This window comes from Nannospalax galili, unplaced genomic scaffold (genome assembly GCF_000622305.1).
Source record: "Nannospalax galili isolate Female #2095 unplaced genomic scaffold, S.galili_v1.0 scaffold1311, whole genome shotgun sequence".
Taxonomy (NCBI): Eukaryota; Metazoa; Chordata; class Mammalia; order Rodentia; family Spalacidae; genus Nannospalax; species Nannospalax galili.
The window spans coordinates 731,934-744,761 of record NW_008329527.1 but is presented as its reverse complement, the minus strand read 5'-3'; the positions used below and the strand labels follow the sequence as shown (position 1 = coordinate 744,761).

The window sequence follows — 12,828 nt, the reverse complement described above, 5'->3', positions numbered from 1 at the left end:
ATATACCTAGCCCTCCTTTAACCCTTACAAATTGTTTCCTTCAGTTATCTGAGCTATAGTTGTATTTGTAATAGCTGGCTTAAAGTATTTGTCTGGGCTCTCTCAAAACTTTCTAGCAACCATTTAAGCCATAAACATAAGCCAGGGGCTGGAAAGATTACTCAGCAGTTAAGAGTGCTTCTTGCTCTTCTAGAGGGCTCAAGTTCAGTTCCCAGAACCCACATCAGGTGTCTTACAACCACCTATAACAATTACACAGTTGCCCCCCTTCACCGGCCTTCAGTCAGGGTTAGAGCCCCTTGAAGTCCTCAGAATGCAGGCTGACAAGAACAAGGTCTCGTTGGGACTTAACTGCTGGGAGTGTTGGTCCAATCCCTGCTGTGCTCAACAGAAGAGAGTCACGAGTCCCATCCGTCCTCTGTAAGACCAGGGTGGTCCATAGAGGTCAAGACAACATGTTCCCAAAACACCTCAGCATCCCAACAAGTCCAAAATGCCACCTCTCTCTCTGAGCACAGCAAAAGAGACAATCATTTTTTAAAAATTCATACAAACCAAACTTTATTTTGCTATCTTGGAAATTAGCAAGGAAATCACCACAATGTGTGTGGGTGATGAGCTGAATCCTCTTCCACTGTGCAATCTCACCAGGACCTCACAACCACCCCTAAGATCACTGTGAATCACCTGATGGACACTTGTGGAGGTGACTCAGCTTCTGTTTCCATGTGGATTCATTCCACCTCCCTGCTTCCTTGCTCCTGGTCCTTGGTACTCAGGGGCTGCAGGCCTTCCATCAGATGCAGATCCTTTCATGTCCTCAGTTGTAAAACAAGGGCGGTGTCTGCCCCTGCCATTCTAGAGGCATCCTGATGTGGACAGAGAGGTCTCTCCTTGCCACACTGGCCACAACCCAACTGCTTGGGAGTCACTGAGCCTTCCTCATTGCTGACCAGTCTTGCAGACCCATGACCAGTCTTGATGACCTACGTCCAGGCAGAGGTTTCTCCCTCTGCAGGGGCGTGCCCCAGAGCTAGGCCCCATCTGACACCCATGTTGAGAAGCCTTTTTCTCAGGAGCCTTCCCCAGTCTTCAATGATGGCACTGCAACCACTTCCTCGATCTGCCAGCGACACACGGGGCACCTGGCTGTGTCCCTGAAGATGTGCCAGGCGCAGGAGGCACAGAAATGTGAGTGGCCACAGGGCAGGAGGCGGGTGTTGGCAGTGTGGTGGAAGCAGATGATACACTCTTCCCCAGGTGTGGCTAGAAAAGGAGACAGCACAGGTCATAGGTACCCAGGGCTGGTGAGCCACCAACTCATGCTCGGAAACACAGGGCAGGGAAGCTCAGCATCCTGAGAAATAGGCCCCTGAAAACCACAGTGTTCATGTAGCCCCTTATCCAGGCTGTTGCTTCCTAGTTTTAGCAACCCATAGCCTGAAATGATCAAATGGAATATTCCAGAAAAAAAATCATGAAGAATTAAATAATTGTTATTGCTCTGTGTTGTTTAATTGTTCTACTTCATTGTTAATAATTATTGTCAATCTCTTACTTTGCCTAATTTACAAATCTGAGTATGTGTATACAGGAACACACAGCATGCAGGACCACCTGGGTTCCACCATCATGGAACCTCTTGAAACAAATCCTCATAGAATACAGGGATGTAACATAACTCTACTTTGAATAAGAAAGAAGGGGGAAGTCCACACATTTTCCACATATACATCAAAGAATTAAAGTACAGGGAGGAAACCCACCCAACTAATGGGTGAGTTTGCGCTCTCTCTCTCTCTCTCTCCCTCTCTCTCTCTCTCTCTCTCTCTCCCTCCTCTCTCTCTCTTTGAGACAGGGTAGCCCCAGCTGGCATGGAACTCACTACCTGGACTAGCCTGGCCCTAATCTCACAGAGATCTGCCTGCCTCTGCCTTCTGAGTGCTAGGATTAACAGCATGCACCATTGTGCCTGTATAGCAACTTTTTTAAAAATCCCATAATATTATTTCTATTTGGTGAGCCTTCATAGTGAATGCAGCTTTGGGGGTAGTACTGGGAGCTGATACTAGGACTTGACACGTGCTAGGTAAGCCTCTACACCAGGGCTCTATCTTCACCCCACTTTTTAATTTTCTTTTTTGAGACAGGGTCTCATTTGCCGAGGCTGGCCTCAAACACACTTTGTGGCAGAGGACAACCTTGGACTTCTGATATTCACTTCTACCACTACTGTTTTTATTCAGTGTTGGGAATCAAAGCTAGGCTTTGGGCATGATAGGCAAACACTTTACCAAATGAGCTACATCTCCAGACTTGGGCCGGGGGGCGCAACTGTAGACATAGTGTCTTCCTCTGCCTCTTTGTACCTTATTTTTCATTGGTTCATTTGTTCTTTTTTTAAAAAATGTTTTTATTAATTTTCTTTTATGTGTATGAGTGTATCACCTGCATGTGGGTAAGCACACCCATGCTGTGCAATGCCTGCAGAGGTCAGAATAACGGGAGTTATGGACAGTTGTTAGCTGCCATATGGGTGCTGGGAATTGAACCCAGGTTCTCTGGAAGAGCAGCCAATGCTCTTAACCTCTGAACTATCTCTCCAGCACTGCAGCCTTCCCAAGCCCAGTCCACCCCACTGGGGTCCTGGGACACGTACTCACCCTCAGGCACAGCGTTCTCACTGGGGATGGAAGTGGTGGCTTTGGGATCTAAGGCAGAGAGGAAGGTTCAGGGCCAGGCCAGCAGCTCTGGGAGTTCCCTCCCACACCACCCTGTAACAGCAAGCACCTCTTCTTTCTTCTCTCATGGCCTCTTGGGATAGTAGAGACCCTGTCCTGGCCAGCACTCCTGCAGCTTAACCCAGCTGAGCACTCTCACACTTTTATTGTTTTTGTTTGCCATGTTTGTGTTGGTGGACTCCTACTTAAACTGCAAAGCCCCATGCAAATGTTTCCTCCTTTGTGAAAGGTGCTGGTCATATTGTATCATCCTTTAGGTCAAGTCTGCTGTCCCTACAGCTAGAGCTTTTGCCCATTTCATGTCTCCAGTCCTCATCCTGACAGTGGGCACTGAACGTGGGCTGATGGAATAACTGAACATGAAGGAATGAATGGTTCTACCAGGCGCTCCGCACACCCAAGATTGTCTCACCCAACAGCTCAATGGCCTTCGTGGTTCCATACACATCCATCACCGCCCAGAGCGGGGCGCCCACCAGCACGTCTTTGCGCAGCAGGAGCGGGCGGCCAGCGTTGACCTTGGCGAAGAGCCAGCCCCGGCGGTTCACCCAGAAGCAGACCACGTTCCCCGCGCGCACATAGCCCTCTGGGAGCAGCGCCGCCCACGTCGGGCTCTGTTCCTCCAGGTCTGGGCACACGAAGGGCGGCAGGCAGGCTGTGGTCACGTGTGCGGGGTCCAGGCGGGTGAAGCCCACTCGGAGGCCACCGCACCAGCCGTCCTCGTGACGCAGTACACGCAGCGCCACACGCTCTCCAGGCCACACGGGCCGCTGGCTGAATACGATGCCATCATGGAACGTGGCGCACCTGCGAGCAGTGCACCGCAGTGTGTCCAGATGCACCTGCGCGCCTGTGGCGTCCCCGTGGAAGCTAAGGGCCTCCCGGGGTGCCTCCGTGTCTGTGGGACAGAGTGGGGAGCCGTCAGTGACAGCCAACTTAACCCTCTGGCTCTCCAGGGAACTCCTAGTACCCTGGGCCACTTTGGCCTTCTCTTGGGGACCATTTCCATCCCTCCCAATTCCCTGGAGCCACCTTATCCTCCACCACGACCATCCCCAAATCACCTCGTTGTACAAGCTCCCCACCTCCTACCCGCGGGAGACCTTCTCAGAGCCCAGCCTGGAGCTCATTCTGCCCCCCCTCCCCAGCTTCTCGCCCTTCTACTGAAAATGAAAGGAATACATATCTATCCTGGCTCTATCTAAACTCAGGCCTAAGCCAGATCCTCTGGAACTTGGGTCAAAGACGTTGTTATCTGCCATGTGGGTGCTGGGAGCCGAACCCAGGTCCTCTACAAGAGCATCCAGTGCTCTTAGCCGCTGAACACCTTGAAGCAGTTGGTTCTCTCCCTTCACCTTTGAGTTTGGGGTCTGGAACTCAGGTTGTTTGGCTTAGTGGCAATCACCTTTGTCCACCGACCCACCTCACCAGCCTCAGGTGAGCTTTATTATACTCATGTTCTCACAGTCCTGGCGTTAGCCTGGGGGAGCTGGGCTGACATGCCACCTGGGGCAGGCTCTGGCAGGTGGCCTGCTATGGCTGTTCTTCCCTCTGTTTCTCTGATCTCCTTTTCCCACAGGTGGCCTGGACCAGTCCTGCCCCTCTGCCCCCAAGGATGACTTCCTGGTCCTGGGAAAGAAAGGGACTCGGAAGTTTCTCCCAGGGCAGGAGTTCGGGCTGGAAAGTGTCCAATGGCTGACTTAGGTCCAGACAAGGCCTCAAGTGGACATGGAGCAGAGGGACTTCCCACAGGAGGGCACTTGGCAGCAAGAAGGGAAAGTTCTCACAGGGCAGCCCTTCCTCTGTCCTGGTTCTGAGAGAGCTGGAGTTTCCTGACCAGAGCAGATGGCAGAACCCCATGCTTCCCCTTCAAGGGGGCTTGCAGGGGTGGGAGGAACCTGATGACTGCCAGTAGAAAAGAAAAATCAGAAATGGACCCCAACCCCAGAGAGAGTCCATCCCCACCAGCCTACTGTCTCCTGCTCTCCTTGCTGACCACAGGCCTGCCTGCTGCATTCTAGCAGAGTTAGGCATAGGACTGGGGTCCAAGCAGCAAGTGGGAGCTCCTGGTGCTGCTAGCCAATGGCCATCCCTTTACTCAGCTGGGTCACTGCCCCCCTTTTGGTGTGGGGAACTCAAGAGAAGCCCTGGGACAGGGTTAGTAAGAGACCTGGTCAATGGCCAATATAAGGGGCAGATACTAGAGATGGTGACCAGGCCAGAGAGGCAACAAGAGCAGTACTAGGGCCAAGTAGGAGCCTCAGTTTTGTCTCATACAGCCCCAATGGAAAGGGTTCATCCCCTTTGAGTCAGGAACTGTGACAGCCTGTCTCCCAGCTGTGGGCAGGGTGTTTGCTTGGCCACAGCCCCATCTCCAGTACAAGCCTGGTAGAACCTGTTGTGGGGAAAGGAATGAAGGCCAGCTCACTGCCTCATCCAATTCCTGATAGGGAGCCAAGGAACTGGTTGGCAGGGAGGCACTCCAGGTAAAGGAGGGGGATCATCCCCAGGAATTGCCCCAGTGGGTGCATTAGTCCCCTGGCACCCCAGGTAAAGCAGGCCATGACCTGGTTGGCAACTTGAGTTGGCAAAGCTCCACACCCATGCAGGAGTCCTTCCAGCGACCTATGGAATCTACGTTCTCCTGTCACTCCAGCTAGAGAAGGGGAGCTGAAGGGATCCACAGGTCACTAGGTGGTCAGAACACTTGAGAGCTGCCTTCTGTCAGCTGCATGCTCAGGCTGTGTAGTCCCTTCCCCGGGTAGCCTCTGGACAACAGCCTGGGAGTGGCTCCTGCAAGGTGTCCCCACAGGTAGGCAAGGGGCTTCTTGAGGCTGGGGCTCTATACCCTCTTATTTGGTTGAGTTGGTTGCTCACTGCTTAAGGCCAGGGTTGAGTAGGACTGAAGGCCACCTTCACCCTGCCAGGGCCTTCAGGACTTTGTCTACCCCAGAAGACCCTCCCCTCCCTTGCACAGAGCTCTGCTGCCTGAATTTGGAGCTGGCTCATAGTATTTGATCCCCACAGTGAGGTTCATCAAAGGGGTGGACACTACCTCCACTCTGCCTTGGCCCTCCCACAGATACTTGTTCTCCTACCCTTTGACTAGACAATCTGGCACATCCCACTGCTGGGGTGGGGAATGGCAGAGCTGGGCACAGGCTAACTGTGGCTCTCTAAGCAGGCCTATCTCAGTGCAATTCAGAACACTCTCTGCTCAGAGGTGGCCATTCTTGTTATGGACCTCATTTTCCTAAGGCCCCATGAGTTGCTGTGGGAGACCCTCTCTGATGATCTCACCTACCTCCACATTCCTCCCTGCTGCAGGGAGGGGGTATTGTCAGGCTGGACCTGGGTTGCTAGGAAGTTTGGAACACAAACTGTGTCCTTGGTAAACATCTCCAGCCCTGGACAAGAGGAGGCAGATTATAGTCTCTGTAGCAAGACCCTTGGAATTTCAAGGGTAGATGGTCAGCCTCCAGCTCTCTGAAGGGGTCTGAGATGTCAGCATCTTCACACCATCTCTCCAGCCACTCAGGCTCCCTCTCAACCCTTTGCAGCCCCCTGTTCTCCTTACATCCTGGGGAGAAGGACTCTCAGAGCTTACAAAGGCTCAGGAAGAACATCCCCATCCTCCAAGCTCCAAGTGGATCCTGGGCTCAGCCACACACACACACACACACACACACACACACACACACACACATGCACCTTTATGCTGTGCCTTTTTTTAGCATTATTACTGCCCTGCCTTGAATCCAAACACAGCTGCCACAGCACTGGGCAGAGGTAGCTCTGGGTGTGGCTGGCTGCAGATAGGTGGGTACTTGCCATGGGACCTTGAACAGGAGCTCTGCTCTGCCTAGGAGGCAGGTCCAAAGGTGCCTGGTCCCAGTCCCTTGGGCTAAGACTTGTTGCTTCATCTACTGCCCCTACTCCAGGTCCTTCTACTAAGGGACGCCTGAGGTCATAGGTGCAGGTAAGGGTCTCAGAGAGTCTTCCTACCTGCTCACCAAATAGATTTCTGCATCTGGGAATACTAAAAGTCAAGAGAGTGGATGGCACTCTCCCCAATCTGCAGATGAGGAAACTGAAGCCCAGGGACAAAATGACTTGCCCATGATCCCATCACTAATTTGGCAAAGGTGAGACCCCTCTTTTTCTCTTAGGCCTTCTAAGCTCTATCCTGTTACTCACTCCATCTAGAACTCCCTCTGCATAACCAGATCTGATATGAAGACAGTTCCTGGGAGGTGGGGAGGTAAGAAAGGCTGACTTATTACAGTAGCCAGGTTGGACCTGAGTCACCCAGCCTCTGATGGGCTCCTGCAAGAACCGGGGGCTTGCTCCTCTGCATGGGCCAGGCCATGGCAAATTTCACCCTGGGTCACATTGACCTTAACCATACCAGCTCTTCAGAACCTTCACTCCTTCGCCCTGGACTGAGGAAGCAAGCTCAGGGCATGCAGGAAGTCTACTTACTGGCCTCAGGGGAGAGGCGAGCGCCCATCAGCCTGGACTCCTCGGGCTTGGTCCGTGGGTCTGGAGGAGATGGCTGGTGAAGGCCAGTGGTTAGGTTTCCAGGACTCTGAAGGTCTCCTTTTTATGTACTGCAGATCACGTTATAGGGTTGATGATTAATTTGACGTTGTCATGCACGGTGATATCCGGGAATTTCCTGATGATGTCGGCTGGCTCACAGTGGCCCTGAGAAGAGGAAGCAGGGACTGTGTATATGACTGCAGTACAGAAGGACAGCTCTGAATGCCAGTCTTTGCTCGCCTGTGAAGTACAGTTCCCCACAGCATGTTTGTAAGCACCGTTGCCCCTCCCCACCATCAGAGATTCTGGTGCCCTAGCTTGGGATAGGACCAGGGAGTTTTAAAGAGCATCCTGGGATTCTGTTATACAGCCGGCATGGAGTCTCACTACAGCAACCCCGGCATACAGATGGCACTCAGCACTACTGAAGCAGGCTACACTGAATGAGCTAAATCCTCCTGTGGAGTTGAGCCTGCCCTGAGTCTGGAGTGCAAAAGAGAGGACTCAGCAGAACAAGGTGGGTAGTAAAAGGGATGATAGTTCCCCCAGATTATCTGGAGCTGGAATTTTCTAGAATCTACCACATATATAAATAGTGATCATACCCAAAACCTGGATCCCTCAGGTTCCCCTAGGAAAGCTCTGCTCCCCATCGCTTTCCCTTAGGAAAGTTGAGGCTCATTAAGGGAAGGGGCTTGCACCAATCCAGCACTTCTCACATGGCCTTACAAGGATCTTGTTCAAAGCAGGTTGACTCGGAAGTTCCCGGGCCCTGCAGGGATTCTGAGTTTTTAACAAGGTGGAGTGGTGGAGTTGGTTTAGGGGTCTGGAGTACCCTGGCCCTTGATCTCCAGGCTAAGTCCCTCCTGAGACCCCAGACCAGGGTGACCATCAGAGACTTCTCTGAGTCTTCTAAGGAATGAATGGTACTGGGCATGCCCCTGGGGGACCTGGGAATGGAAGTGCCCTGGACAGGACTGGGAGATTGGCTAGGGTAAGACGTGGGGACTTGGAGACCCAGGTTCTGCCCCTGTGTTTCCTTATGCAGACCCCTTCCTATTCTTGAGCTCTGGAGTCCCCAAATTATAAAATAGGGAGCCAGGATGTATTGGTCTGGGGACCCCCTTCCAGCCAGTATACTGTACCTTTAATCACAGAGAGACAGACAGACAGAAGAGAGAAAAGATGAGAGAGGTGGGGAGGCAGCAGCCTGCCTCTGGGGACCTCAACAACGATGCAACCCTGGATTTTCTCATTCCTGGACCTGTGCCAGGTGCCTTCGGTTTCTGCTCTGGAAGCTGCCTGACAAGGTCAAAGGCAGCTGTTCACGAGTCAGAAGCAATCAAACCAGCTAGAGGCCAATGGGTCTTGAAGGCTGCTGTTGGCCCAGCATCATGGTTTATGGCCCTAGCCAGTCCAGTCTTAGGGTTTCAGGCTCCTGGCACCCCCTGGCAGACACATTAGTCTCTGGGTGTTGCTGAATGCTCCTCCCCTGCTCCTTGCTGATAAACCACATTCCCTAAGGGAGGTGTGTGCAGTACCTTATCAGGAGCCAGGTCTGCGGCTTCAGCCTTTATGGAAACTTACTGGGCAAAGTGTAAGGCAGACAGGCAGTATGGTTTCTCAGGCAGGGGGAAGCCAAGGGACAGAAAAGCCAGGCAGTCCCCACCACCAACACCCATGTGAATTTAGCTAACCCACTAATGGGTTCAGAACATGCTGTAACCAGGCATCCTGCACTTGGGAGGTAGCAGGAACAGCAGGGTCCCTCTCTCTCTCTCTGACCTCACCCTTCTCCCCTGAATTCAGTCCTAAAACCCTCATGGTATGCTTTCTTCTGAAGACAGGACAGGGGAGAATCTGAACAAAGAGGCCCACTTTCTCACTGTTTGTTCCCGTACCCTTCACAGCAAGATTCTACCGCAGACAGCAGTATATCTGGTTACCCTCTCCCTCTCCTCTTCAGACCCAGTGTACAAGTATACAGACTTCCTATTTCTTTGTTTTATAAAAAAAATCTTACTATTTTTATTTTATGTGTATAAGTGCACCAGTGTCATGCAGTGCCCAAAGAGGTCAGAAGAGAGGCCCTGGAACTGGAGTTACAGACTGTTGTTAACAACCATGTAGGTGCTGGGAATCGAACCCCGGTCTTCTACAACAGCGGCCAGTGCTCTTAACCTAAGTCATGTCTCCAGCCCTTTTTTTTATTGCACTTTTGTACATTTCATACAATAGTTCTTTAACATTTTATTTTTTTTTATTTTATGTGTATGAGTGTATTGCCTGCGTGTGTGTAAGTGCACCCGTGTCATGCAATGCCCATGGAGGTCAGAAAAAGGCATCAGATTCCCCCAGAACTGCAGTTATGGATGGTTGTTAGCTACCATGTAGGTGCTGGGAATTGAACCCGGGTCTTCTGCAAGAGCAGCCAGTGCTCTTAACCGCTGAGCCATCTCTCCAGCCTTTTCATACAATAGTTCTTAATCAAATTTAGACCCCCTTATTCATGCCCCCCCACTCCCCATGGAATCTCATGCATTCCACCATACATATTAAGTCCCATCCGGTCAAGCATTTGTACCTAGATGTTCTTGGGTTCAAGTTCATCCACTGGAGTCTACCTAGTCAGCCTATCTAGAGATCTTAAGGAAGGGCTCATGTATCCCAGGCTGACCTTGAACTCATTATGTAACTGAGGATGACGTCAAACTTGAGATCCTCCTGCCTCCATCCCCCTACATGCTGAGATTACAGCCGACACTACACCCTTAGCTTTACGCAGTGCTAGGGATCTAAACTGGGGCTTAAGAGCCAGTGAGATGGCTCAGTGGGTAAAGGCACCTGCCGACCAGAGTTGCATCTCCAGGATCCACAATAGTGGCTGGAGAGCACCAACACACACACACACACACACACACACACACACACACATGCACACGCACACACACACACACGCACACAAAATAAATGAATGTTCTTAACTGTTGAGCCATCTCTCCAGCTCCTAAACAAAGGTGCTTTACAACAGAGATACTGGTGTGTACCGTCTCACCGTTCCTGTCAGTCACACGACCAGCCCACAAGCCCATCAATGGATAAGGAATAAGATCAGAACTGGAGCTCAGTGTTAGGCGACAAAAGTCGGGCTCAGGAAGATAAATAGCACCTATTTTTTCTCACATGCAGAATGTACATTTAAGAAAATAAGACACAGTGGGGCTGGAGAGATGGCTCAGCGGTTAAGAGCACTGACTGCTCTTGCAGAGGACACGGGTTCAATTCCCAGCACCCACATGGCAGCTTCGAACCATCCTTAACTCCAGTTCCAGGGGAATCCAAAGTCCTCTTCTGACCTCCATGGCATTGCACGACACGGGTGCACTCACATACATGTAGGCAATACACTCATATACATAAAAATAAAAATAATAAAGAAAATATTAAAAAAGAAAAGAAGACACAGTGGCCTGGAGAGATGGCTCAGTGGTTAAGACCACTGGCTGCTCTTGCAGAGGACCCAGGTTCAGTTCCCAGCACTACCATGGCAGCTAACAACCATCCATAATTCCAGTTCCAGAGGACACAACGCCTTTTCTGACCTCTGCAGTGATTACACAACACAGTGCACTTACATACATGCAGGCATTACACTCACACACATAAACTAAAAATAATAAATAAAATACTAAAAAGAAAAGAATGGGGCTGGAGAGATGACTCAGCAATTAAGAGCTCTTACTGCTCTTGCAGAGGATCCAAGTTCAGTTCCCAGCATCCACATCAGGTGGTTCACAACTGCCTGTCACTCTAGCTCCAGGGGGTCCTGACACCTATGCCCTCTGTGGGCACATGCACTCATGTGCAAATACCCACACACAGACACCATGCATACACATAATTAAAACAAAAATAAATATTTGTTAAAAGAGAAAGAAAACAAGACATGTACCTCTGTAGGTTGTAGCTCAGTGACAGGTCACTTGACTGATATGCATGAGGTCCTGAGTTCAATCCCTGGCAGTGGCAACAAAACTAAAACAGAACAAAACATGAAAGTGGAAGGGACTATACGTGGGTAGTAGCATTTTTGTTGTTTTGAGATAGATTTGTCTCTGTAGCCCAGGCTGGCGTGAAATTTGCAGGAATTTTCCTGTCTCAATCTCTCAAGTACTAGGCTCATGGGCGTGGGCTTCCATGCTCAGCTTGAAGGAACTCTGAAAAGAGGAAGGGGACCTGTTGGGGAGATGAGGGAGGGGCAGGGGGCAGGAGAAGGTAATGGAGGTTGAATATGATCAGAGCACATTGCATACACATATGAAAATAGCGTAGCATAATGAAACCAGTGTTTTGCACAGCGAATATTTGCAAATAAAAGGGCATCTGGCTTCTCCTGCCAATCTGTCTTACATCATAGGCATCCCGGACACACACCTTGTGACACAGAGGAGAGAGAGAATGCTGTTCCTACAAAAGACACTGCTACTGTAAGCATATTAACGAACTAACGTGACAGTCCTTGTGGAGTGTCCTCAGAAAGGTTCTATTTATTATAATCATTTCCATTTTATAGAGGAGCAAACTGAGGCACAAAGAGGGTAAGCAAGGCCAGCCAGATGGCTCGGCAGGTAAAGGTGCTTGTCACATAAGCCTGGAAACCTGAGTTGGATCCCCCAAACCTGCATACAGGTGAAAAGAGAAAACCTACTCCAGAAGCTATCCTCTGACCTCCACTCAGACCCCCCACATCACACACACACACAATAATAAAGAATACACAAGGATAAGCAGCTTCCTTGTAATAGCAAGACAATAATCATCAGATCTAGGATCTGGCCCAGGTCTTGTAGCTCAGGAGCTGATGCCTTGCTGGTGATGTGGCACAAGCCTATGATCATGGGCACCTGGGAGGTGGAGGCAAGAGGATGAAGAAGGAGGTCAAGGTCATCCTTAGTCATATAGCGAGGATGAGGCCAGCCTGTACTACATGAGACTCTTGTCTCAGAGAAGAAAAGAAGAAGGGGGCTGGAGAAAGAGGAGGAGGAAGAGACAGAGAGAGAGAGAAAAGAAAAAGAGCCCGTGTCCTCACAGTGCTGTGGCTGTGCTGTGCCCTCTGTGGTCTCACTCAGGACACTGGCTCCTTCTATGTATTTAGCTATTACAAGTTATAGTCTCCCCCACTGGACCGGGCTGATGCACAGTAGGAGCCTTACAAGTAGAGGCTGACTAATCGCCTGAGTGCCAGTTATAGGCTGCCCCACAATGCCCTACGGCATCATTGCAGCAAAGCTGGTTTCTGGCAAGGCATGATTCTAAATATTTGTTCCAAGAAAAGTGGGACAGGCCCTGTTAGACAGGCCAGCCTAGGGACAGGGATGGTGACTGACTGGGGCGGCCTCTGCTGGCCATAGTCAGTACTCAAGAAGTTCTTAGGCCCTGTGAGTCCTGTAATGCTAGGGTGGGCTGGGGCCTGGCAGTTGCACCCCCTCCTCTCGTTCCTTAGCTCCCCAGTACCCCTTCCCAGGGTGGACTTGTCACAGCGTGA

The 12,828-nt window shown here is 50.9% G+C and overlaps 1 protein-coding gene across 1 annotated transcript; it reads right to left on the bottom strand.

Annotated features, from left to right (window-relative positions):
• Positions 1–602: 602 nt before the first annotated feature.
• Positions 603–7,304, bottom strand: Neurl3 (neuralized E3 ubiquitin protein ligase 3). Its single transcript, XM_008838268.3, has 4 exons — positions 7,224–7,304; positions 3,154–3,639; positions 2,664–2,711; positions 603–1,266 (listed from the first exon to the last, which is right to left on the bottom strand). Exons 1-4 carry the CDS (start codon positions 7,249–7,251, stop codon positions 1,073–1,075), a joined length of 756 nt encoding a protein of 251 aa, XP_008836490.1. The 5' UTR covers positions 7,252–7,304; the 3' UTR covers positions 603–1,072.
• Between the last annotated feature and the right edge of the window lie 5,524 nt (positions 7,305–12,828).